The 25146-nt window shown below is 50.1% G+C and overlaps 1 protein-coding gene across 2 annotated transcripts; it reads right to left on the bottom strand.

Annotated features, from left to right (window-relative positions):
• Positions 1–433: 433 nt before the first annotated feature.
• CCR1 (C-C motif chemokine receptor 1) lies at positions 434–6490 on the bottom strand. 2 transcript variants are annotated; one of them, XM_081816610.1, is made up of 3 exons: positions 6147–6490; positions 3423–6015; positions 434–2739 (listed from the first exon to the last, which is right to left on the bottom strand). In XM_081816610.1, the coding sequence occupies exon 3, from the start codon at positions 2689–2691 to the stop codon at positions 1624–1626; it is 1068 nt and encodes a 355-aa protein (XP_081672736.1). In that variant the 5' UTR covers positions 2692–2739; positions 3423–6015; positions 6147–6490; the 3' UTR covers positions 434–1623. The 2 variants fall into 2 exon arrangements, with proteins under 2 accessions (XP_081672736.1, XP_006750683.1); XM_006750620.3 differs by lacking the exon at positions 3423–6015 and having other exon boundaries at positions 6147–6489.
• Between the last annotated feature and the right edge of the window lie 18656 nt (positions 6491–25146).

Genomic DNA, 25146 nt, shown 5'->3' on the forward strand with positions numbered 1-25146 from the left:
ACCGCCTCCTTCCCCAGACAAAAACTGTCCAAACCTTCATGATACCAGCCTCTTTACACAAAGAAAGCGTGCACACATAGTAGGTCCCTGACTGAAGGGGAGGGTGGCTGGATAAAAGCACAATTCTAGGGTCCAAAAAGAGAACAGTCAGCCCAATGATGTCACTATGTGTAAGATGGGACACCCACTCACTAAGGGTACTTTGTGACTGATGGGGTCCTTCCTCCCCTTTGCTGCCCAGGGCCATGGGCTCCAATGCAGCTCCATCCATCCCGCCCGGGGTCTCCATGCGTCCCTATGCTTGCGTGCCTCCCAGGGCTCAGAGAACTCAGAGAAGTCGACACTGGTCACTGCTAGATTGAATTGATTTGTGCAAGCAATAATGGGGAAATGGGTAGAATAAATGAGGGTGTAATTCAGTGCAGCCTTCAGAAACAGTGCTTTAACATGATTTATTCACCTGGGAAACAGACCCCAACATACTGCTACTCAAAAACAAAAACAACAAGAGTACAGTCGAAGTCCGTATTTGTCATCGTTGTAAATACACACAGGAGAAAACAAACACCAAACTAAAAGAGAATACATAGAAGAGCACACAGTCGTCGTCTTTGGGTAGTGAGAATTGGGTGCTTTGGGTGTTCTCTTTTTCCCTTTGAGTTTTTAAGCTGTGTTTTTGTCATTGGGAAAATGATTTTTAAAGAAATACACATCCTAGGGAAAAGGGAAGAAAGACGTGATGACCAGGAGGTCCCTGGTGAGAGATCAAGTGTTAAGGACATTTAGGGGAAATATGTTTCTTTTAATTAAGGGTCCTCTCAACCTTCCACATTAAGGTGGGTGAGTCCCCACCTCAGCCCCCCTCCCTCTCAGCCTCAGACACTGTCAGCTTGCACACCAGGTCATTTTTCCTGCGGATGGGTCCAACACAACAGCCAGAACTCTGATCCTTAAAACCAGAAGGCTTCGGTGGGGAAGCAGAACAGGGACATGGACCCTGTCTCCTTTTGCCTGATATTAATTTCTGCAATAAAGCCATCAGAATGTACTCCCGCCTCATCCAACTTACAAGGAAGGGAGACTCTGGAAAATACTCAGAAGGAAGAAACTGGTAAATGGAAATAAAGACTCCCTCCCCTCTGTGGCTATTTCAAGAAATCAAACGTATTATTCGCCCAATCTGTGTCTAGCCCACCACCTGAATTGTTTTGATTTTTGCAAATATAAAAATTCTCCCCAAGGGCTTTCTCCATTCCACTGCCGAGGGCAGTTCCCCAATCCTATTTCCCACTAGGGCTCGGGATGCTCGGTGGCTCTATTTACAAATGGTAATGCTCACAAGTCTGAACTCCCCTTTGGGCCCAAGCACTTCCCTGGCACCCTCCATCCCGGTCTTCTGGAATGTCCCATTCCACTCCTTCACCTCCTTTCTACCACGGAGGAGTTCTTGGAGAGGACTCAATCGCCCCGGAAGTGATTTAGTCTAGACTGCCATTAAACTTCCTCACCCCCACGCGTCTGCAATTCCGTGCTGCACCAGGTGTCCCAACGTGCCTCGGCTTGGGTCAACGTGCCGGGCAGGTCGCCCTTGCTGGGTCCTGGACCGGCCTCCAGGGGCCCGAGTCAGAACCCAGCGGAGAGTTCATGCTCCGCCGTGGAGGGGGACACGGAGCTAGCCCTCTCGAGCCTGTCGGTGGAAAGGAAGGGGAGCCTGTTCAGCAGCCGGCTGAACAGCTGGCTCAGGTACCTGCGGAACCTCTCCCCGACGAAGGCGTAGATGATGGGGTTGACGCAGCAGTGCGTGTAAGCGATCACCTCCGTCACCTGCATGGCCAGGTCCAGCTGTTTGCTCTGTCTGCACTCATCGGTGAAGAGGCTGTCTTGGAAAGCAGAGACCAGCACTGCCAGGTTGTAAGGGGTCCAGAAGAGAAAGAAGACGATCATGATGACAAAGATCAGACGGACGGCTTTGGCTTTCTTCTCGTTGGGTCGTTTGAGCAGAATCTGTATGATCTCTGTGTAGCAGATGATCATGACCAACAGAGGCAGAACCAGCCCCAACATGTTCAGTTTCAGAGCCTGGAACTGTTTCCAGGCTTTGAGGCTTCCGTGAGGGAAGTGGAGGCTGCAGGTGCTATGGGAGAACTCCTGCTGGATCTTGGAAAAGTAGAAGCCTGGGATGGAGGCCAAGATGGCCAGGCCCCAGGCGCCAATGCTGGTGATGATCCCAAAGATGACAGTCCGAACCCGCAGGGCAAACACAGCATGGACGATGGCCAGGTACCTGTCGAAGGTCAGCAGGATGATGAAAAAGATCTCGCTATACAAGCCTGTGTAATAAAGCCCCGAGAGCAACTTACAGGTGCCATCACTGAAAATCCAGTCATCCTTTAGCTTGTAGTCAATCCAGAAGGGCAGCGTGAAGAGGAAGAGCAGGTCTGAAATGGCCAGATTGAGGAGGTAGATGCTGGTCATGCTCTTGAGCCTCTTGTACTGCATGAGGACCAGGAGGACCAGGATGTTGCCCACCAGGCCAGTGATGAACACCAGGGAGTACAAGGGGGGCAGCAGCTGAGCTCCAAAGGCCCTCACCTCTCCCTTCTGGCATGGGGTTATGCCCTCATAGTCATATTCTGTTGTCATGTCATAGTCTTTTGTGGGGGCTGAGGTTGCCATCCTGGTTTCTTGCATGAGTCAAGGAAGATGGTTTCTGTGTACTTTGCCGGGAAAGGCAGTGGGCTGCGGACAACAAAGATGAGGCAGTGATTATAGGTCCTCAACCACCTGACAACTGTCTGCCGAGTACCGACTGTGTACCAGGCCCTGGGACGCAACCTTGAGCAAGGGAGATCTGGGTCCTCTCTGCCCTCATGGGCCCTGTAGTCTAACAGAGGGCGTAGGCAGTAAGCATATGAGCCCACTGATCATTAAGTCAATTACTTTGGCACAGACGGAGGGAGACCTCGCCACACTGCTCCGAACCAGTCCTGCCCACGGTCTTCGCATTGGACTTAGTGCTAGACAACTCCCCCGCCACCCCCCGCCACAGAGGGGGTGCCACTGCTGTTCCCCAATTTAGAGGTGATGATGCGGGAGTTCGAAATGGTAAGGACGCATATCTTTGAGAATGAGAGCTGGAGTTTCTTTTCACGTGCATCCCTGCCGCCAATAATGGAGCAACGATTTTGCACTGTGGGGTCTCCAGAAGGAAGCTGAGAGTCCAAAACTTACAAATGGATCTTCAGGGCTAGGGGGGCTAAAAAGGTTCATGGCCAGGGATGACGGAGCATGGTGGGGGCACATGTAAATGTGTAGGGTTATTTTATTTTATTTTTTGGTTGCCATAGAGACTAGGGGATGCAACTGTCGGGTCATTCAGTAGGCAGGGCCGAGGATGTCCTGCAATGCAAAAATTATCTTACCCCAAAGACCCATGGTGCTGTCATAGTGAAATTCTAGAAGGCTAGCCCCATCCCTTAGTAGATGAGGACCCTGAGGGCACCAGAGTGGGTCAGCTTGGCTCATGCCATACACGTGGATCTACAGGTCACTCAGTAGGCCTCCCGTGAGGGCCATGAGGAGGATTCAGAGGACAGTACAGTCTGGGAGGAGGGGGGTGACCTGATGGGAAGAAGAAGGGATGGGGGGGAAGGGGAAGAGCTCGGGACAGCCTCGAGCCATGAGGTATCGTGAAGCAACCAGGCAGTAGCTGGAGTTCTGCTGAGAAATGCTCTTAGATATTTTTAACCAGGGTTCCCTTGAAACAAAGAAAAACAAAAAACAACCACTAGAGAGCTTGCCTTCATAGGACCTCCCCAGCCCCCCATTTTCAGCACTCCTTTTCAATCCTTTCCACTTACTACAGACACCTCCCCGAAGGGAGCATGGGCTTTCGTGCCATCTACCAGCTGTGGGACTATGGATGAGTTAACCTACCTCTCTGAGCCTCAGTTCCTCATCTGTAATGTGAGAAAGTAACACCTTGCAGGGCTACGTAATGTATGAGAAAAACCACCCCCTAGTACCTGCTGGGGCCTCAGTAAATAATGGGGTTCCTCCTTCCCTGCACTGACCCTTCTCTGAGGCCAGTCCCTGGCTCTGATCCTATTCTGGCTGATGTACCTGCTCCCCCAAGTCCCCCCACCAGTTCTTTCTATAGTTAATCTGGAAAACGAATTCTGCTCAACAGTGGTGGACCGGGACAGTCCCTTCCATGCAAACTGCACTTTGAAATTTTCAGTAGGTTGCCACCAGTTGGAAAAGTAGCTGGTACCTACATCATAATTCCCACCCTGAATCTGGAGTCTCTAGCACTCTTCCTTCTAAATTGCTTAATGAATGTTTCCTTCCTACAAAATTCACATTTCTGCAGTGGCCATTGGAAAGTAAGGCACCCGGGGTGGGGGAGGGGGCAATGTCATACACCCTGGCTGGGGGACTGTCATTTCCAGTCAAATCCATCCCTATGGCTGACTCCTCCAGCTCTGGACTTGCCTCTAGCCCCCCAGCCCTCCTTCTGGAGGAACCCAGGCTGGCAGTTACTTAACCAAACTGTGTGGACAATTTCTGATTTCCGCTGCCGCTGCTGGTGTGGACGGGTCGGCTTGGCAGACAGCATTTTTGGATGGGCTGGCAGGTTTATAGCAGAAGCTCCAAGCAGCTTGGAAGCACAAAGAGCAACTGGTGCATGACTGAGCCCAGGAGCCCGGTTTCTGGGGAATTTTGGCAAAGGTGAAGGCAAACTGAGTCAGCATTGCTCGTGCCATTTGAACAGAGAATCGCCTTCACCAGCCCCCTCCCCCCGTCCACCTCCAACTCCACTGACTATTTTGCCAACTTGCCAGGCACCACCTAACAACTCTGGGAGAGAGATGGCCTGGTGTGGGGCCATGGAGGGAGACAGAAGGACCCTGTTGCCACCTAGCCCCGCTGAAATCTGCTGCAAAGTCTGCCCCAAGGGCAGAGGTCAGCTGGAGCCCTGGCGCCCCCCAGAACCTTGCAGTGGCAGCGTCCTCTAGCCTGGGAGTTGGTGAAGTCTTTGAGCAGAAAAAGCAGTCTGCAGTGATAAGACACCCAAGCCTGGTGGTGTACAGGGGCTGGTTCATCCTGGTTCATAGAGACCAATCCTGTGCATCTCTCCCCAACTCTGCATTCAGTGGGTAGGTAGGCTGAAATCAACCATAGTGCGGATATTTACACCATAGAAATCTACAAACATGAGAAATCAGGGCTCTTTTTTTTTTTTTTTTTCAAGAGAGCCAGTTGTTAAACATTTATTGGCCCTTCACTCCCCACAGTCTGCATAGCCTAGAGCTGTCCTGCTAGTCAGAGTGGGGACTCAAGGGTGGGAAAGTGATAACACAGCCTGGTGACAAGCTATGCAAACTTCTGAGAGTTTCTAACTCTGAAAATCTGGGCCACTCCAGAGTTTATGGAGGAACAGTTGAAATAGAGACCTCCAAGTAGCCCCCATGCCCCTCTCTCTTCAGAGCAAATTCTGACCTGCCTCTTTGTTAGTAGAACAGAATGGTTGTATCCCAAGAGGACATCTCCCTGCCTTCGGGAGGGTAAAATCCTACCTCCTCCAAAGACAAATCATCAGGCCTGATTGTGAGGCTCTTTGGTTCTAGTCTTCTCAAGAAATTGGTCCAGTATCAAATCATCCTGGCGTCTGCAACGTTTTTTCTAATTAATATTTCCCTTTTGCTATAATTTCTTCATACACCATGTTTGGTTTTTGTTTACACAGGGCAGTTTAGCAAGTGATTTCCTCTTGAATGGTTTTTCACAGAGATCCTCTTGTTTCTTAACTGACTTTAGAAAGGCTGATTTTCTCAACCAGTCACCAACAACCATTCAGGAAAGCTTCCCCTCTTTAGCAAAAAAACCCATTTTACATCTGAGCACCCAGTCTTATAAATTCACCCCTTGTCAGTATTGCTATACAATTAATTACCTTACAGATGCATCGATGGGCTACTTAGGTGTTTGCTTGGGCCTTGAAGAATTCCTCACCTTTGAGGAGACAGACAGGTAAAGAATGTCCTGCAACATGAGGACCACAGTCCCACCTGGCTGCATGCATGTCTGCAAACCAGCTTGCCCTCACAGTAACCAACAAGACAGAAAAGACAAGTGCCACTTACTCTGGTCTCTAGGGATTTTGTCCACGAAGTCTTTGTTTCTGGAGCTTTTAGAATCTTTATGAATTCAAGGTTCAACGTCCTGATTGATCAGGAAGTCCTCAGCTTCCTGTGTGATGATTGAGGACTCCAGGGTTCACAGTCTTTCAGAATGACAAGAAGGGGACAAAATTCTTCGTTTTGTATCTAGTTGGGTGTCCGTGAGTGGCCACGACACCCGCCAGTGGCTGTTCCTTGAGGCTGGGTTTGCTCGAAGGATTTTCTCTGCTCACTCAGCTGTGCTTCTCGCTGGGGAGCTCTGCCTTAAGGGGACTGGGGTGGGTGGGGTTGGGTGGAGTTGAGTGAGGGAGAGGTGGTATGAGGTGTTCCCAGAATTTGTGAAGCAATTGAAGGCTGAGATTATGCGTGTGTGTTGAGGGTTGAGGGAAGGCGGGGCATGGAGGTCTCGTGGTCACTGAGTAGCCTTTTTTTCTTAAAGCTTGCAAATGGAAGGGTTTAAACCAGAACCCCAGATCCTGTTCCTCAAAATGAGCTGGCTGATAGCCCAAGAGAGGCGACATTTTCTCTTTGGCGCCTCCTAAGTCCTACACCTCTGACCATTTGCTGTCTCTCTCTGCACCCCATTCTCTGCCGCACCAAACGCCACTGAACAGTTTCACCTCAGGGAACCTCCAGCCTGGAGTGAGCCCAGGTCTCTGGGTTGGGTTTCAGCCATTCCTTTCTTTTTTAAAATTTTTATTGTTATGTTAATCACCATACATTACATCATTAGTTTTTGATGTAGTGTTCCATGATTCATTGTTTGTGCATAACACCCAGTGCTCCATGCAGAACGTGCCCTCCTTAATACCCATCACCAGGCTAACCCATCCTCTCACCCCCTTCCCTCTAGAACCCTCAGTTTGTTTTTCAGAGTCCATCGTCTCTCATGGTTCGTCTCCCCCTCTGATTCCCACCCCTTCATTCTTCCCCTCCTGCTATCTTCTTCTTTTTTTTTTTAACATATATTGCATTATTTGTTTCAGAGGTACAGATCTGCGATTCAACAGTCTTACATAATTCACAGCGCTCACCATAGCACATACCCTCCCCAATGTCTATCACCCAGCCACCCCATCCCTCCCACCCCCCACCACTCCAGCCATTCCTTTCTGATCGCAGGTTCCTGTTTTATGCTCTGGTCCAACCAGGGGCCATGGCCAAATCCCAGCTCTGTCCTGGAGATAAGAGCAGATCACTATGCCTTCATAAGTCTGGGCTCCCACTCCAACAAATGAGAATGCTGAACACTTTTTTTTTTTTTAAGATTTTATTTATTTATTTGACAGAGAGAGACACAGCGAGAGAGGGAACACAAGCAGGGGGAGCGGGAGAGGGAGAAACAGACTTCTCGCGGAGCAGGGAGCCCGACGCGGGGCTCGATCCCAGGACCCTGGGATCATGACCGGAGCCGAAGGCAGACGCCCAACAACTGAGCCACCCAGGCGCCCCATAGAATGCTGAACACTTCCACTCGTATGCCCAAGGTCAGCTTGTAGGTGAAGGGCGTCACAGAGCACCTGGCCCAAGGGAAATTGTCTGATAAAGGATGCTTCCTGTGATTCTCCCCACGGCCGCCCACACCTGCTCTGCCACTTGCGTACCCCTCGGATTCCACTTCTTTTCCATAACATGGGACCCCGCTAGCCTTCTTCACAGATGGTGCAAAGCACCGGTGCAAAGGAATGCCCATGTGCTTTGGAAACGTCCCTTGTCCCTTCAAGTCTGTTTCCTCACCCGTAAAATGAAAACTTTAGACAAGGTCTTCAAAGGAACATCCCGTGAGTTTTCTGGGCTCGGGTCTCCACAGAGAGATGGGGGAAGAGGGAGGCCAAAGGTGACCAGACCAACAAAGAGGGATACGGGCCTAAGAAGTTGCTGCTTTTATGCAGAGAGCAGGACGCGAGGAGAGCGCTGTGATGAGCCCGGCAAATCGGATGGTCCTGCCTCACGTCCTGGGTCCACCTCTTGGTAAATTTGGGTGTATTACTTACGCTTTTGATCGTCTCCTTCCTCTTCTGTAAAACGACGTTAATGATGCCAGCTTTATAGAGGATTAAATGAAGATATGTACATGCCTATGAATGAATGATTTGGTGGAGTGCTTGAGACGTTATCGATGCCTGTCTTAATTTGGGTTTCCCTGTCAGGGGCAAACCCTGGAGGGGAATGCAGATGCAAGGAGTGTATTTACAGGGGATCCCAGGAAGCACTGCAGGGGAGGGGAAAGTGGGCCAGGGAAGGGAATGTGGTGATGAGGGGAGCATTGGAGAAGGCAAGTGGCACCCGGGCCTACTGGGGAGCTCAGGGAGCCCCCCAGAGACACCCCCACTGTGGGGCCAGAGATGAGGAGACCGGGCATGTATCTATCAAATCTCTACCTGCCCACCACCGGCGGAGGGCTGCTTCTCGCTGGTTTGTGTCGCTGAATATCATCCCCAGGAGATCCTTCTCCACCAGGGTGCAGGGCTGGCCATTCAGGCAGTGGCCGTAGCCCTAGATGTAGTGGGGACAGGTGGAAGTATCAGTAAGGCGCACACCCCAAGATTCTAACCTTGACTTCGCCTAGGTCTCTGATTCCTTCATTTGGCACCCCCTTAATTTGTGTCAACCCCTGACCTAGCCTGCTGACCCTCTTCTTTCATCTCGCACGCTTCCATTGTGTGGAATTTTGACATCTGATGCTGACCCGGCCGTTCCTGCCGCTCCCTTCCTGTCTCAACCTCAGTATCCCAGAAATCTCATGCTTTGTTTAATCAAGACAGGGCAAGGCCAGGCTCCTTGACTGCGTGGAGCCTGGTTCTCATGGAGGCTCACCCTTCAGGTTCAAGTGCTACACCTGTAGGTGAATTTCCAAGAGGGAATAGCAGCGCTATTCCAGAGGGAATAGGACCACAGAGCTCTCTCTGCTGCCCAACGTGTCGTCTTCTCTCCCCTCTGTTCTGCTTGGCTGCCGCACTGTGCTGGGTCATGTCCCAACGCCAACGAGGGTGTTGGGCACACCCATGACCCTTCTCGTCCTGCCTGAGTCATCCAAGACGTCACCTCCTCCCTGAAGCCTTCCCACTCTGCAGCAAGAAGTCATCCAGAAGGGGCAGATGCTTGAGCTCTGAGAGTTTTATGTGTTTTTGGGGGGGGTGGTGGAGGTCCCTTTATTTACACCTAATTGCATATGTTGGATACTTTTGACAATAAACAGCAAGGCAGTCCCCTCAAAATAGCTAAAAAAAAATTAAAAAAAGAATAGAAACTATTCTTTTCTCACAAACCTAGATCTTAGCTCTGATTTGTTATTAGTCTCTAACATTCCCTTGTAATAATTGTCGATGATTTCACAATCCACACGTCTCTGTCTGCAGCCCGATGCCCTCACACTTAGGGGCTAAACATCACGATGACATTGTGGGTGTGAATCTGTGGGTCTCATGGGTGTCCCCTTGTGGCAGTAGGTGCTGGTGCTCCATGGGGGTGCCCCAGTTTTCCACACGGCCTCTCGTCCTCTGGCTTCCTTGTATGGGGGGAGGGGGTGTCTCAGGCATATGCAGGGACTGCTGAGCGTCTTCAGGCACAACATCAGAAGTTACCTGATGTCTCCTCGGCAGGCACCCGCCAGTCACAGCAAGTCACAGAGCCCAGCCGCAACCAAGGAGTCGGGGAATGGAAGGACTGTTTCAGCTGGAGTCGTCGGGTCGCGCTGTAGAAGGCCATGTGTGCCCCAGGACCAGGAGGGCTTGGAAGCCCTGTTTTACCTTCCTCCAAAGTGCGGGTTTTCTAGCTCTGGGGCCAACGGGTTCCTTGAACTCCTCCCCCCTCGGCCATGTCTTCCACGTTCCCCAGCCGCTCACCCCCGTGATCCTAACTCCTGGCTCTCACCATCACACCATCCGCGGCCCTTCATACCTCGGTCCCCAGCAGCCCAGCCTCTGACCCCACTCCCATCTTTCCTCCCTCCTGCCACTCGGCTCCCGTGGTTCCTGGACCCCAGTGGGTTGTCAGCTTTCCACAGACCGTCCGCCTCCTCCTGTCCTTGCTGTCCGTCATTATAGTCCCTCCCTCCCATCCTGTCCTGGGCTCCTTTCTGACCCTGTGGTGTCCATCCAGCAAAATCCAGGCCCCGGGCAGAGCCAGCTCCGCACCCCCACCCACAAAGTTGAACGCGGCCGGAGGGAACCCCGCAGGCATCCTGCCCGGGACTGTGCTAAAGGAATGACCGGCCCCACGGGAGGGTCTACGGTCACCCGTGGACAGTATGGTGGCACTATGACTTTCTGACATGCTCAGACCAGCTCTGCTCCCGGCCCTGGAGAGGGCTGCTGGTGTCCCCTCTAGGCATCATGACCTCTACCAGAAGACAGGGCGGCCTCTTCCTTTTGTCAATTTAGAAGAGAAAGGAAGCTCCGACGAGTTCTGTGAGAAAGCAGCCCCTGGAGAGGTCGAATCTCTCCAGGGCGACCAGGGGCAGCCCCTCCCCTGGCCTTTTCCAGGCAGGGCCTGGGTGAGGCAGGCCACAAGAGGGAGAGCGCCTCCTCGCTGTTCTGTCACAGGGCGATGCTAAGCAGGAAGCAAACACTGGAGGGCAGGGTTTGAGAGCTTAGAACCACCCAGTAATGGGAAGGAAGAGCCCATGATCCCCCACCCAGCCTCTTTCCTCGCCCCGTCCCGCCCACCCGACCGCCAGGTCTCGGGGGAGAGGAGGCTGCTCGAGAGCCCCTGGAGCCTGGCCGCTGGGCCTGCAGAAGCTGCTGACCAGACCACGGCAGGTTGCAGGGCTCAGCGCCCACGAGAACTGAGTAGTAACTCACTGTCGGGAGGCAGGGGGGCGTGAAGAAGGCGATCATAACCCTTCGTACCTCAGATGGAAGCTGCAGACAGTGAGGTGTGTGTACCTGTCGCCTCTTCTATCTCGTCTGAAAGCTGAACCCTGTGGTGGGCTCCTGCGGGCACTGGTTCCTTCCCCCCTTCATCTATGCCCCACCCATGACGTGCCCTCTGTCTCTGTCACGCCCAGGGTGGTTAGGGGCACCCTGGATGAGTGAGGCAGGGCCTGGAACTCGTGTTCACTCCAGGGGAGGTCTGGGAGCTGGTTAAGAACAAAGATTCTCAGACCCCACCCCGGACCTGCCGAATCAGAATCCCCAGGATCTGGCGTTGGACCCAGGAAGCTGTAAGCCCTCTGGGGCGTCTTATTCATGCTGGAGTTTGAGAATCGTTGCTGGACGTTTGCTGATTAATGTGTGATGGCAAGACCTGAACCCGCATCCAAAAATGCAGACCACAGGCCCACTGAAGGAGAAATTGCGTTTTCACCAGATCCCCCCAGAGATTTGTTTGCACATCACGGTGTGAGACACCCTGGTTCAAGGACGTCACGGTCCAGTGGGGTATCTGTGTAGGGTTGAAGAGATGCGCAGAGGAAGGGGGATGGAGTCAAAAGCATCCTACAGAGACGTTTACACCTCGTCCAGGCTAGAGAAATGAGTCTGTTGCAGGACCAGGGACAGGAGATGGGTGAAGGATGACCCTCAGGGTGTAGATGCTCAGTAAACATTGGGTGACTGCTTGACGCCCAGAAGGAACACGCTAGCTGGGCTGCCCAGATAGACATGACTTCCGAGCCCCACCCTGAGGCTTAGTGGGACGCCCTGGGTCCTGACCTCACATCTGGTCCCTACACTGTGTTGGTGAGTTTGAGGAAGGAAGTCATGCCTACCCATTGCTGGCGGGAGTAGAAATCGGGTACCTCTCCAGGGAGGGATGTTTGGCCATGTCTATCAGAACTGAAATGTGTGCATCTTTCATTCTAATTCCACTTGTAGGAATTCATCTTACAAATATTTACACTGGTGGCAGAAGACACCGGTGACAAGGATGTTCCCTGGGGGCTGGTTCAGGAATATTGTGCAAACTTCTGTGCTGGTACAAAATGCTCCCAGGCTGGAGGGACCCAGCGCAGGTCGTGTGCAGGATGCTGCCAGTGGGGGAGGTGCCGGTAGGGCAGGTGCCATGAGTCTGGAAGGAAGCACAGAGAACCGCTAATATTCCTGGTCTCTGGTGAGGGAAACAGGTGACGTGGGGAGAGACGAAGCTTCGTTTTCACTGTATGTTATTTTGTACCTCTTGGCTTGCATCTGCCTGGCAGGTCTCAAAAGGTGCTCCAAAGACCCCTAGGGGTCTCCCAAACCCATCCAAGGGGCCCCTAACGCTTTCCTTTTTCCAGCTATATAGCTGTGTGCAGCTGGTTTTCCTCCACAGACTTCAGCCGAAGCAATCACAACAGATGGGGGCCGAAGCAGCTTTGGGGATCCGGCCGCTCTTCCCACTGACATTTTTTTTTGTCTGGGAAAATATAATTATTTTCATGAAAGTATTATTTATGTTATTATGTAACAGTTTTCATTCATGTTATTTTAAGCGAATTACTGAAAACTTTTTAAGTTCTCAGTTTTGATTACTGTGACAGTAAATATTAATAACCCGTGTAAACAAAAAGCTCTTTGGTATCTGCAATCACTGGAGAGCGTACACATTCCTGAGACAGAACCCCAGGTGCAGGTGCGGGGCAGACCGATACAGTTATGTTCTTCTGAATCCTTGACTCCACCCATTAGTAGTTAGGGACCCAGGGCAAGTTAACTATTTTTCTGAGCCTTGCTCTGTGTGCATTAATAAGATGATGCACATAAAGTATTTAACACATGGTATATACTCAAAAAACACTGTTATGACGGGTCCCTAAACCCTGCAGCCAACTCAGGGTTCTCAACTGAACTTTCAGTGACATTAAATTGGCAGCTTGACCTTGACCCCACCGAGAGCCTTCACACCGGGAATTGGTCAACACTACAACGTCAATGCTTTTTACATTCTTCCCTGCCAGAGAGCTGATACGGAACCAGCTCACCACTGCAGGGCAATGACAAGCCATGCACATACGGGGTGGGGCGGGGGGTGGGGAATGTTTGCGCGGCTTTAATCACATCTCTTTGAGCGCATAGGGACCTAATAAGAAATTTTGTATCTGAGAGCGTACAGACCTTTGGTCTGGGCAGAAACTAGCTTTTATTTGAATGTCTGCCCCTTGCACAACTAGCTGGGGCCCAGTTCCCTAATCGCAGGGGGATTCCCTCCCATTGGAGGTGCACTCACCCACACCGCAAGACTACCACTCATCATGGAGGGAGGCCCTGGCCTTGCCCACTGCCCTGTGCGGGGTGGGGAGGGGCTCTGGGTCATGTCACACACACAGAAGTTCTAGCCCTGGGTTTGTGCCTCTGGTCAAGATATCTTGTACCCATGTTGTACTTCCCTTTTCTGGACTTTCTAGTCTCCTTCCTGTCTTCCTTTTTCTTCTGTGGGTTTTTGCAGGGGAGTGAAGAGGGGATGGTGCTATTGTGTTCTGTTTTCTGGCCTTCATTTTTGGTGTTCATTCTGCCCACCAGCACCAGCTGCCAGCTTCCCTATCATTGAAGAGCATGTTTAAGTTTTCTCGTCTGCGAATCTTGTGTTCTTTCACCCCTTGCAGACCACGCCTCCCCAAGGTCCCCAAGGGCAGCCAAAGGGAAGGTCCATGAAGGGAAGCATCTTCTGTCCTCCTTTGTCCTGCACCAGCATTTCCTCTCCCAGAGTGCCCCCAGGGTGCCCCCCAGCCCCAGCTCCAGGGCCTCCTGTGCCCCCCCTCCTGCTCCAAGGCCTCCCCCCCCAGCATACACCCCCCACCTCCTTCTCCAGGGCCTCCTCCCCCCCCCCAGCATGCCCCCACATCCTGCTCCAGGGCCTCCTTCCCCCCGCAGCATACCCCCCTGGCCTCCTGCTCCAGGGCTTCCTCCCCCCAGCATGCCCCCCACCTCCTGCTCCAGGGCCTCCTCCCCACCCAGCATGCCCTCCACCTCCTGCTCCAGGGTCTCTGCACTTCACAGCGCTACTTTCTGATCTTTAATTCCCACTTGGAGCATCCTATCCTCTTTCAGATGCTTCCAGTCAGGCCTGTTTCATGATGTCTCTATAAGGAGGACCCAGAGTCCCTTCAAAGGCTTTTACAAAGATGGCTGTTGGGGGACCTCCCCAGGTTGGGTGAACTTGAGGCCCGTTGGGCCTTTCTACCCTGGGCTTTCATTTTTAGTGGTCTCAGTTATACGGAGCTCTGGGGAGGGACTTTCCCCGGAAGAAGGGGCAAAGACCTCCAATCCTTCTTCCTGGAGCTCAAGGTGGAGGGGGGAGTCTGTCAATATGGCTTACTGGGGGTCTAAACAAATTACCACTGGGAGACAGAGACAGAGTCAAGGGACTGCCCTCCCCAGAGCTGTACAAGAGTAGAGAGGACAGTGGCTCTGGCTCGAAGGGCCATGACCTCCTGGGCCCGCCAAGGCCCAGTCCTTTCAAGAGCAGTCTTGGACCCTGGCAGAGGCTTCCTCCAGCGCCCTGACACTGAAGGTCCTCCTGAGGTCTGGGCAGGAGAATTCCTGTTTCAGAACGGTGAGGTTGGAGGAACCAGGGCTGGACTGTGTGCCAGGCCATCACCACGGATCCCCATCAACACAGCAGCCCCGCCCCCTCCCCATAGCCCCAAAGCATGGCCCCAGGCATTCCTGGGTGGGCAAGGTAGAGGGGAGTTGATGGGGGTGTCACGGGGACAGATGGACTTCTAGCCTGTTTGGGCACGTGAGGGATCCGGCATTCCGGTCTGGGATGTGACAGGGAGAGGGACTGACAGCCTGGCTGTGTTGCTCTCATCTCATTTGTCTCTCTCTTGCTGCTGTCTTGCCATCCAGAGCACCAGTCAGGCAGCCTTAGGCTTCCCCTCGAAGGGTGCCACCAGGCTGGCAGAGAGCTCAGGAGAAAAGTCTCCAGGGTACCCTTCTCCTGGGCCCCTGCCTCAGAGAACTGGCTCCCCGGGGCCTAGGTTCTACCTTCTGACTGCACATTGTTCCTGCCTCCCCTCATTGTCCAAGCATCTCCCAGTGAGCAATAAGCACCGCAGCATGCCAGACTTGGATTCGAATGATGGCTTTATCAGATGCCAACCGTGTGATCGTGGACAATTTTCTTTACCACTTGTCCAAGCCTCAGTTTCCCCATCTGTAAAACAGGGATAATAGTATTTCTTTCTCTGGATTGTTGCAAGAATTAAATGTGATTTACTATGTGCCTGGCACTTGGTGGGTGTTCAGCCGATGGGAGCTATGTAGCTCTCTGTCTTCAACCCAAGCCTCAATCAAACCAGCAAACATGGGTGGAGTGTCTCCTGTGTGCAAAAAAACCATCCAAAGACCCCCTTCCCCCCACCTCCATGCCGAAAAGGGGAAGGAGAGAGTATCTCAAGGAAGTACCTTAAAAACTTCCTTCCTGCATCAGCCCAAATTAGCATTTATGGCGGTGCATGCCTTGTTTCAAAACTTGGATTCTGAACTTATTTATGTATTGACTAAGACACATGATTTTATTATATCATGGAGCCTGTATTACGTCTTTTCTTTCCGACTAGATTGTGGGCTTCTCAGCAGCTGGACCCATGCTCCGTCCTTCCGTGTGGGTTTTGCATGGTGCCCAGCACCCAGCTGCATGCACAAGAGGTGCTAGAGATCCAGACCTGCTCATTAAGATGGAGGCTTTTGTGTGTGCACGAGACCACAGGTGAGGGTGGAGTTTGACATCTCTTGTCCAGAGTGACATTGTCAGGCATCTGCTTGAATAAATTCATTTTCCGTTTTCACCCTGCCTCAGTGTCGGGAGTGAGAAATCTTCCTGCTCCTGAGAAAGAGGGTGAGGGGAGAAGGAACAAATGGGAGAGACTTGTGTCCCGTGGCTGGCCCAGAATCTAGCTGGGCAGGGGTGGGCACGAGGCTGAGACCCTGGCAGAGGTATTGGAGAATGACTGGTGTCCCCAGCAGGGCCCAGGAGCTTCAGCCTGGGCATTGTTGCAACTAGAATCAGCATCAAGTGTGACTGGGGATGCCAGGAGCTGGGTAGAAAAGGGCAGGGGTGCCCATATCCTCTTGGAGGAGGGACTCAGAGACAGAATAAATTACAGACTTCCAGGAGTCAGTACGGAAATGATAACCTAATTTTCTTTTAGATAGGCAAAAGACTTCATAGAAGAGGATATCCAATTAACCAACACATACGGGAAAAGGTACTCAATATCACTAATCATTTGAGAAATGCAAATTAAAACCACAGTTTTAGATAAGTAGTTTAGAGATAGCAGCACATACCCACTGGGATGACTAAGTAAAGAAGGAAGGAAGGAGGGAAGGAGAGAAGGATTCCTAACAGTCAATACCAAGTGTTGGCGAGAATGTGGGTCAACCAGAACTCTCACGCACTGCTGGCTAAAGTATAAATCGGTACAACCACTTAGGAGACTGTTTAGCAGTATGTAAAGCGAAACATATGGCTTCTCTATGAGCCAGGAATGCTACTGCAAGCTATATACCCAAGAGAAAGAAGTGCATATGAACCCAAAAGATATGCACAAGAATATTGCTAGTAACTTTATTCAGAAGAGTCCCAAATCCCAAATTCCTATCAACAATAAAATGGGTAAATTGTGGTATATTCATATGATGAAATGCTACACAACAATATAAAAGAATAATCTGTTGCTACTCTGTACTATATTACCTTTCTATTGAGTTCAAGAGCAGTCGAAACTAATCCATGGTGATAGAAATAAAATAACAATTACCTCTGTGGGTACTGACTGGGAAGTACCCACTCAAGAAACATTCTGGCTTCTGGCAATGTCCTGACTGGTGGTTACAAGGGTGTATACGTCTGCAAAAAACTAAGATTAGTGTGCTTCAGGCATTTTACTAGATGCATCCTGCATTTCAATTTAAAAATCTTTAAATTTTTATTTTGAGATAAATCACCCAGAATGTGACTGCTGGGCTGCACTGTAAGCACATGTTTTAGTTTTGTAAGAAACTGCCATCCTCTTTTCCAGAGTGGCTTTGTTATTTTACATCCACAAAAGCAATGTGTGGGTGATCCAGCATCTGGTTTTGTCACTGTGTTTTATTTCAGGCATTCTGACAGGTATGTGGTAATATCTCACGGTAGTTTTCATTTACATTTTTCTTTTTCTTTTTTTTTTTTTAAGACCTTATTTGACAGAGAGAGAGGCAGTGAGAGAGGGAACACAAGCAGGGGGAGCGGGAGAGGGAGAAGCAGGCTTCCCAACGAGCAGGGAGCCCGATGCGGGGCTCGATCCCAGGACCCTGGGATTATGACCTGAGCCGAGGGCAGAAGCTTAGCCAACTGAGCCACCCAGGTGCCCCTTATTTACATTTTTCTAATGCCTAATGATATTGAAGATGTGTTCATGCGCTGAGTTGCCATCTGTATGTCTTCTTCCTAGAAATGCCCGTTCATGTCTTTGCCCGTTTTCTAACTGGATTTTTTGCTTTTGAGTTTTAAGAGTGCTGTACATTTTAGATACAAATAGTTTGCTGGGTATGTTGTTTACAGATATTTTCTCTGAGTCTGGAGGTTCTATTTTCATCTGCTGCAGAGAGTCTTTCACAGAGGAAAGGTTTTCATCTTGATGAAGGCTAATTTTATCAGTTTTTCTTTTTACGGTTGGCACTTTGGGCATTGAGTCTAGGAACACTTGACCTTGGCCCAGATGCCAGAGATTTCTCCTTTGTCATCTTCTGGAGTCTTCTAGTTTTACATTTTACAATGAAGGCTGTGATAGACTTGAATTAATTTTTGTGTAAGATGTGAGGTTGAGGCTGAGGCTTATTATTTTCTTCCTGCCCATGGATATCTACTTGCTTCAGCGCCATTTGTTGGAAAGGCTGTCTTGGCGCCTTCGTCAAAAAGCAGTCGGGCATCTTTGTGAGTCCAATTCTACATTTTGTGTTTTTTTCCATTAATCTATCTGTCCCTCTGTGAACACCACACTGCCTGGATTACTGTAGCTCTGTATGACACCCCGAAATCAGATAAAGTGATTCCTCTGGCTTTAGTCCTCGTTTTCCAAAATTGTTTTTAGCGGTTCAAAGTCCTGTGACTTGACATGTAAATGTAAGAATAATCAGGGGCGCCTGGGTGGCTCAGTCGGTTAAGCGACTGCCTTCGGCTCAGGTCATGATCCTGGAGTCCCTGGATCAAGTCCCGCATCGGGCTCCCTGCTCGGCAGGGAGTCTGCTTCTCCCTCTGACCCTCCCTCCTCTCATGAGCTCTCTCTCTCTCTCTCATTCTGTCTCAAATAAATAAATAAAATCTTAAAAAAAAAAAAAAAAAAATGTAAGAATAATCAACTTATCTATGTCTTTTTCTACTAAAAGACCTTGATGGGATTTTAATCTAAATTGGTTTAAACCTATAGATCAACTGGGGGGGAAATTGACCTCTTTACTATGTTGAGTCTCCCAAACCATGAACATAGTCTGTCTCTCTCCATTTATTTAGGTCTTTGGTTTTCTTCACCAGCGTTTTGCAGTTTCCAGCACCAAGTCCTGCAAATGTGTTGTTAGAATGATACCCAAGTATAATCTTAAAGCCTTTTGGAGCAATTGTAAATGGTATCGTGTTTTCAGTTTTGGTTTCCAAGTGTCCATTAATATATAAAAATGTGATTGATTTTTGTTTGTTAGGGCTCCCCCCGCCCCCCGCAATTTAGCTAAACTCTGTTATTAGTTCTGAGTTTTTTGGTAGATTCTTCAGAATTGTCTCTGCAGATGACCATGTCATCTTCAAACAGGGACTACATTTTATTTTCTCCTTTTCAGTTGATGCACCTCTTATTTCTTCCTCTTCCTTATCGCTGGCTAGGATCTGTGATTGGGTAAGAGTGGTGAGAATGGGCATCTCGCCTCATTCCTGATGCTAGAGGGAGGCGCTCAGCCTCTCACCAGCAAGTGTGATGTAGTCGCTTGCTCTCTGTAGTTGCTGTTTATCATGTCAAGGAAGTTTATATTCATAGTTCACTGTTTACTATGAATGGGTGAACTATTTTGTCAAATGTTTTCTCTGTGTTACTACTCGGCAAATGGACCCATTTCCTGTAAGATTTTGCATTTATGAGCATAAGGTTGTTCATAGTGTTCTCTCTTGATCCCTTTTTCGGCTGAAGAATCTGTAGTGATATCCCCTCTTCAGTCCTGACATGGATTCGTGATTGGTGTTTTCTCTCTGTCTCTGTCTCTGTCTTTCATGTCTTGCTAGAGGTTTACCACTTCTAACGATTTTTTGGGAAAAAACAGCTTTTTGTTTCATTGATTTTGTGTGTTGTTTCTATTTTCAGTTTTATCAATTTGTTTTGTCCTTCTTCCTACTTCCTTGGGGGTTTTTTGCCCTTTTTCTACTTTCTTGAGAAAGAAACTTAGATTACCAATTTGTGACTGTTCTTTTCTAACCTAAGCATTTCGTGCTGCCTGTTGGCCCCTCAGAGCTGTCTCAGCTGCACCCCGCCGATCTCGACTCATTATATTTTTGTTTTCATCTAGTTCTATGTGTTTTTTTTTATTTCTTTTGAGACTTCCTCTTTGACCCATGGATGATTTAGAAGTGCATTTTTAAATTTTCAAATGTTTAGAAACGTTCCTTGATTCATTTTTAGTTGATTCCATTTTGGTCTGAGAATGTATTCTGTGTTATTTCAATCTTTTTAAAAAAAATTTTTGAGGCCCTGGATGTGGTTTATCTTGGGGAATGTTCCATGGGCACTGGAAAATATTGACTAATTGTGAAGGCATTGAAATCCTATATTAATTCCCTTCCTGGCCAAAGTTACCTGCAGAGGCCTTTTTCATGAGCAAACCCTGACTGATATAGGATGGTTATATCCCACACCACACAGCAATCCCTCCTGAAATCCCTTCTGCACTTTCTGTCTTCTTTTCCCAAACTCTTTCTCAATCTGCTGCCCCATTGCTGAGTGTCCCTTTGCTTTGGGCTCTACAAGGCCTTGCCAATCCCCCGGGGTGCCAAGCCGCATCTTTCTTCCCAGACCTCACATCGCACCCACTCCCCGTGCCACTTGATCCTTCTCTTACCTACAGAAATCTTTCCTCTCTCAAATTAAAAAATTTGTGCCCTCCTCGCCCCCATCATCTCATTAAGAACCTTCTTTGTGACTCATCCTCCTTCGAATGCAGAGGGGACTGTAAGTAGCGAATAAAACTCCCCACCTCTGGGGCTGTGGTGCACTTGTCTTCTTGACCACCTGCCCCGAGGTCTAAGTTGTGGGAAGCTTATTCTAGAGTCTAGAATCCTTCTAGAATCTTTGAACAACAACAGAATCTTGATATTCTTGATGATTTGGGTTATTTTGAAACCTGCTGCTGCTATTTCATCGCTCTCACAGAGTGGGAAAAGGCTGTTGTTGACTTGTTCTCCTCATGCTAACGGCTGAGGCTTAGGAGTCCAGAAGGATCGGGCCACAAACCTATTCTCTGCCACTGGATGGCCGTGCTGCCCCGGTGGGTCATGTAATCTCACATGGCTTTCATCCTCACCTGTAACTTGGACACCTCTAAATCGTGACGAGAACCTGACCAACCATGGTAAACACTTGGCATGAGACTGTTCAAAAGAGGATAGTTCTTCTCATCGTGTGCTGTTTAGGAGTTGTTGTCACACTTTGCGTCAGTATCTCTTGCTCCTTCTTCTTCCTCGCTTTCCTTTCACCTTCAGAGAGCTGTATGCAGGCCCGAGAGAGTTAGTAACTCCTGGGCACACCGACAGACTACCCGTCGAGCCTCTCTTGCATTTACGTGTGGTCGTATCACTGAGTTCGAGCCCGTGGAATTGGACAAACACGATGTGAGCAACCTCTAGGTCTGTTCATACTCTTTCCCCTACCTCTTGGGTGAGATGGCTATATACACTGTGATCTTGGTGCCAGCTGGAGTGATATGTAAGGTGTCTCCCTCCCTGAATTAATGACTGGAGGCAGACCGCCACCAGTGAGTGGTACTGGTTAGCTACACATGATCCAGAAATCCATGTCTAAGCTCATTACGCATTTTGGAGTGTGTTTGTGAGTAGCTAGCATTTTCTTTCTTTTTAAAGATCTTTATTTGTTTATTTAACAGAGATAGCACAAGTAGGCAGAGAGGTAGGCAGAGGGAGAGGGAGAAGCAGGCTCTCCGCCGAGCAGGGAGCCCGATGTGGGACTCGATCCCAGGACCCTGGGACCATGACCTGAGCAGAACGCAGATGCTTAACCATCTGAGCCACCCAGGCGTCCCTAACTAGCATTTTCTTAACTGATGTGGAAATTGGTACCTTGAAGTAGTGCCGTTCAAATACCTCAAATATGTTGTATTGGCTTCATGTTCAGGCGGCGGGCTGCAGAGAATATGATCTTAAGAACTGGAAAGATGTGGTGGCTTGGAGTTGGGGGCAGAGGGGGGATGGACAGCAAAGGGGCACAAGGAATGTCTTGGGGGTGATTTCAAATGTTCCATATCTTGACTGTGGCAGTTGCTTCCCAGATACACACGAGTGTCAAAATTCAACAGATGGATGCAGTTTATTGTCCAAAAATGGTATCTTAATAAGTTGATGCAAAAAAGCAACTGCCATCTTTGGTAAATTCCCTATCTTCTGTCAGGTTCCCAGACCCTTGAGGTGAGGATTCACATGCGAGTAATTTTTTTTTTTTATTTAAATTCTAGTGAACATGGAGTGCAATATTGGTTTCAGGAGTAGAATTCAGTGATTCATCACTTACATACAACACCCAGTGCTCACTGTAACAAGTGCCCTCCTTAATCCCCGTCACCCACCTAGCCCACCCCCCACCCACCTCCCTCCATCAACCCTCAGCTTGTTCTCTGAGTGCTCTCAGAAGCAACCAGAAAGCAAGGGAGTGAGAAAGCAGGACAGGTCAGGAGGAAGTCAGCACGAGTGACCACAGGCAAAGCACCCCCTCCGCCCCCTGTGCATAATGTGCACATTTTCTTCCGGTTGTTTTTTAAGGAATACAGAATTAAAGCACAGGTGTTCGGATATAAAAGTCAGCGGCTGGATCTTGGGCATGGGCTGCTGGAGTGGGCTGGGAGTCCAGGCCAGGTGCACACTCCTCCAGCCCAGCCCTGTGCCACACCCTGACCTCCAGGGAGGCAGCGACTGGGGGGGGTGTGTGTGTGGGTGGGGCTGGGATCCAGTGCAAGGGGGTCCAGGCCCAGCCCCACTGTGTTCTGGCTGTGTGATCTTGGGCTCATTGCTCAACCAATTCACCTCAGTTCCTCCTCTGAGAAATATTAAAAATAAACTCACTTACCTCACAGGCTCAAGGAGAGACCTTTTACTCAACACCAAGCGCATGAAGCCCTTCGAAGAGGCCCTGGTGTAACACAGGTGCTCAGGAAAAGCTTTTTTTATTATTAAACCATCATTTCTCTGCCCCTCCTCCCCTCCCCCAACTTCCCCACTGTGAACAACAGCTCCCCAGCCCTGTCACTCATGGCCGCTGTGAGTCCCTTATGTCCTCTTGCATTCGGGACTGATGGGCCCTTCCTCCAATCCCCACACTGGCTCTTTTATCTTTTCCATTTCCAGATCAGAGACTCGGGCACATTTTGTAACTCAGGCAGGATTCGCACCTTGCCAAACAGAAGCTCAACACGTTTAAAAAATAGATCCAGATAAATCTTGTTCTGTGAAAGCGAACCATCAGTCCTCTCCACTCTGATGTCCCACTTCGGGTGTCCTTGCAGCCCTTGGGGTGCCTAGACGCCCCCAGACGCCATACTCCTGGGTCGTGAACAAAGCAGAAATGAACTTTCCTCGAATGGGAGAAACATTTCCTGCTGCTGTTGGGAGAAAGAAATGAGCACGAGGATCTATAATCTACCATCCCTTCTAACTCCTGCTTCTCTTGTCTATTTTATCTATTTTCTCCCTCCTCCTCCTTCTCCTTCCACCTCTTCCCCTTCCCCTCCCCCCTCACATTTCCAAGGGCAGCCCGTCGCAGAGTATAAGGGAACATGGAAGAAAGGACTTCACTTTCTACTCCGCTGACATTATGCAAGTTTGCTCCTGCTTATTCAGGGGTATATTGTAGCCCATACCCCGGGGGGGGGGGGGGGGAGAAAACTGTATTTTCTGCACCATTTCTGAATCATTGCATGCTTTTTTTCTTCGCCATCCTATTTATTTACTCATTTTCACATTAGAGTTTTGATGTTTACACGGATGAATAAAAAAGAACAGAGCGAAACACACAAAATGGTTAGAGGGACAGTCGTGGCACCCCAGAGCCTCACAGGAATGGCCTGTCGGGGCCCCGGGGTCTGTTTCCAGGCTAATCGGAATACGCAGGTAGTGCTAATCCAGATCCCTGAAAAGCGGACACCAAGGAGGTTTTATATCTGTTAGGGTTTGTGAGGGGAGGCGCCATGAGGGGAACTGGGGGGGGGGTTGGCTGGGAGAGCTCTCAGGCCCCCCACGGAGCAGGGCAGGATGGTAGAAGCGCTCTGGCCATCACGTAGACGCAGACAGAGGGACGTTTAACGTCCCACTGGGGAGCCCTCATTCTGAAGTCAGCCCAGAGGAGAAAGGTGTCCCAGGAATGGGCCTGCCTCAGCATCCGCACGGCCCTAGGTCAGGGGCAGATGGGGACCATGGGACGTGGGGCCTTGGGGCAAGCACAGCGCTGGCTTCAGAGCCTGGCAGGGGGCCGTGGTCGATCCCCCAGTCAGAGGTGCGCCAGGGGCATGCTCACGGCCACCGCATCGGGGTGGGGTTTGCTCCAGCTTTGCTTTAATTCTGGACTTGAGTTGGAGGCCAGTGCTGAGACTAGACTCTGCTTTTCTGTTTTCTGCACATCCCGCCAAGTCCACTGCCTCCCCAAATCACAGCTTCCACGCGCTCACTCCAGTCTTTCTTGTGAACTGTCTAGGAGGGGCAGGTCACCACGTCTGTGAAGGCTTGCTTCAGTAGATTTTTGAGCTTCACAGAAGGGTGGTGCGCTGTGGATGGAGGGAACTCGGAGATAACACTGGACCACCAGCGAGCCGCCTACCTCAGCCCTTCCACCAGCCCCACTGGGAAAATGTTGGCGACAAGAGGTGTGTGGTCCGAGCTCAGCCTCTGTGCCCCAAGTGGGCCCCAAGACCCTGTACCCAGGAGCTGGTGACCGGAAGCTGGGTGAAATTCAAGGAAGCTCACGCTCTCTGCTGCTCTGGCAATCACTTCCTTTCACACACTCCTGGCTGAGGTTGACCTGACCTCTCCTGCGAGACACTTCTGGCCCTCTCCTTGTGTCTGAAGGTTCTTGGTTTGTTTGTTTCTCCCGCCCTTGCTTCTATATTCCTAAGCTGTCCTCTGTTGGGTTTGTTTTGGTGGGGGTGGTGGTTTGGATTGTTTTTCCTCTGAAATGTTTCTGCTTTAGTTTATGTGACATTGAGAATCTGGATGATCACAGGGCATTAGTGTTTGGGGTTAGGTTTTCCTGTGAGTTTAGTGCCTTGAGTGGCCTGAAGGACGCACCAGAAGTCTCTTGCCCTTCCTGGGAAGAGTCAAGACAGAGCAAGCCCCTGTGGACCTCAGGGAAACCTCCTTGGGTTCTGCCTGTACATTTGGTCACAATGTCATCCTTGTGGTCAGCTGAAGTGCAGTGGGCACCTGTCCTTCAGATGGTGGGACTGCAGGAAGAGAGAGTACTCAGTGGGTAGTCTACACTCTAGGGTGGAGTCCGGCTCTGCCCTTCACCTTCCCTGTGGCTTTTGCCAAATCCCTTGACGTCTTTCAGTTTTCTCATCTACAACGTGGGGTAACAAGAGCATCCCTGCCAACCTTATGGACTGCTCCGGAGACTCCCTGTCAAAATGATAGAATGGGCCAGAAAGCAGTTTGCAGCTAGCTGCCCTGTGCTGTGTCCTTGTGCTGAACAATCATCAGACCAGCATCTCCCAGAGCTCCAAGGAATCCCAGTCTTAAAGAATATGAACAGGTGTTATTTGAAAGAAAACAATTTTTTTTCTACATTAAAAATAAGTTTGGGAAA

Source organism: Leptonychotes weddellii, chromosome 1 (genome assembly GCF_054177405.1).
Source record: "Leptonychotes weddellii isolate Sample4059 chromosome 1, ASM5417740v2, whole genome shotgun sequence".
NCBI lineage: Eukaryota > Metazoa > Chordata > Mammalia > Carnivora > Phocidae > Leptonychotes > Leptonychotes weddellii.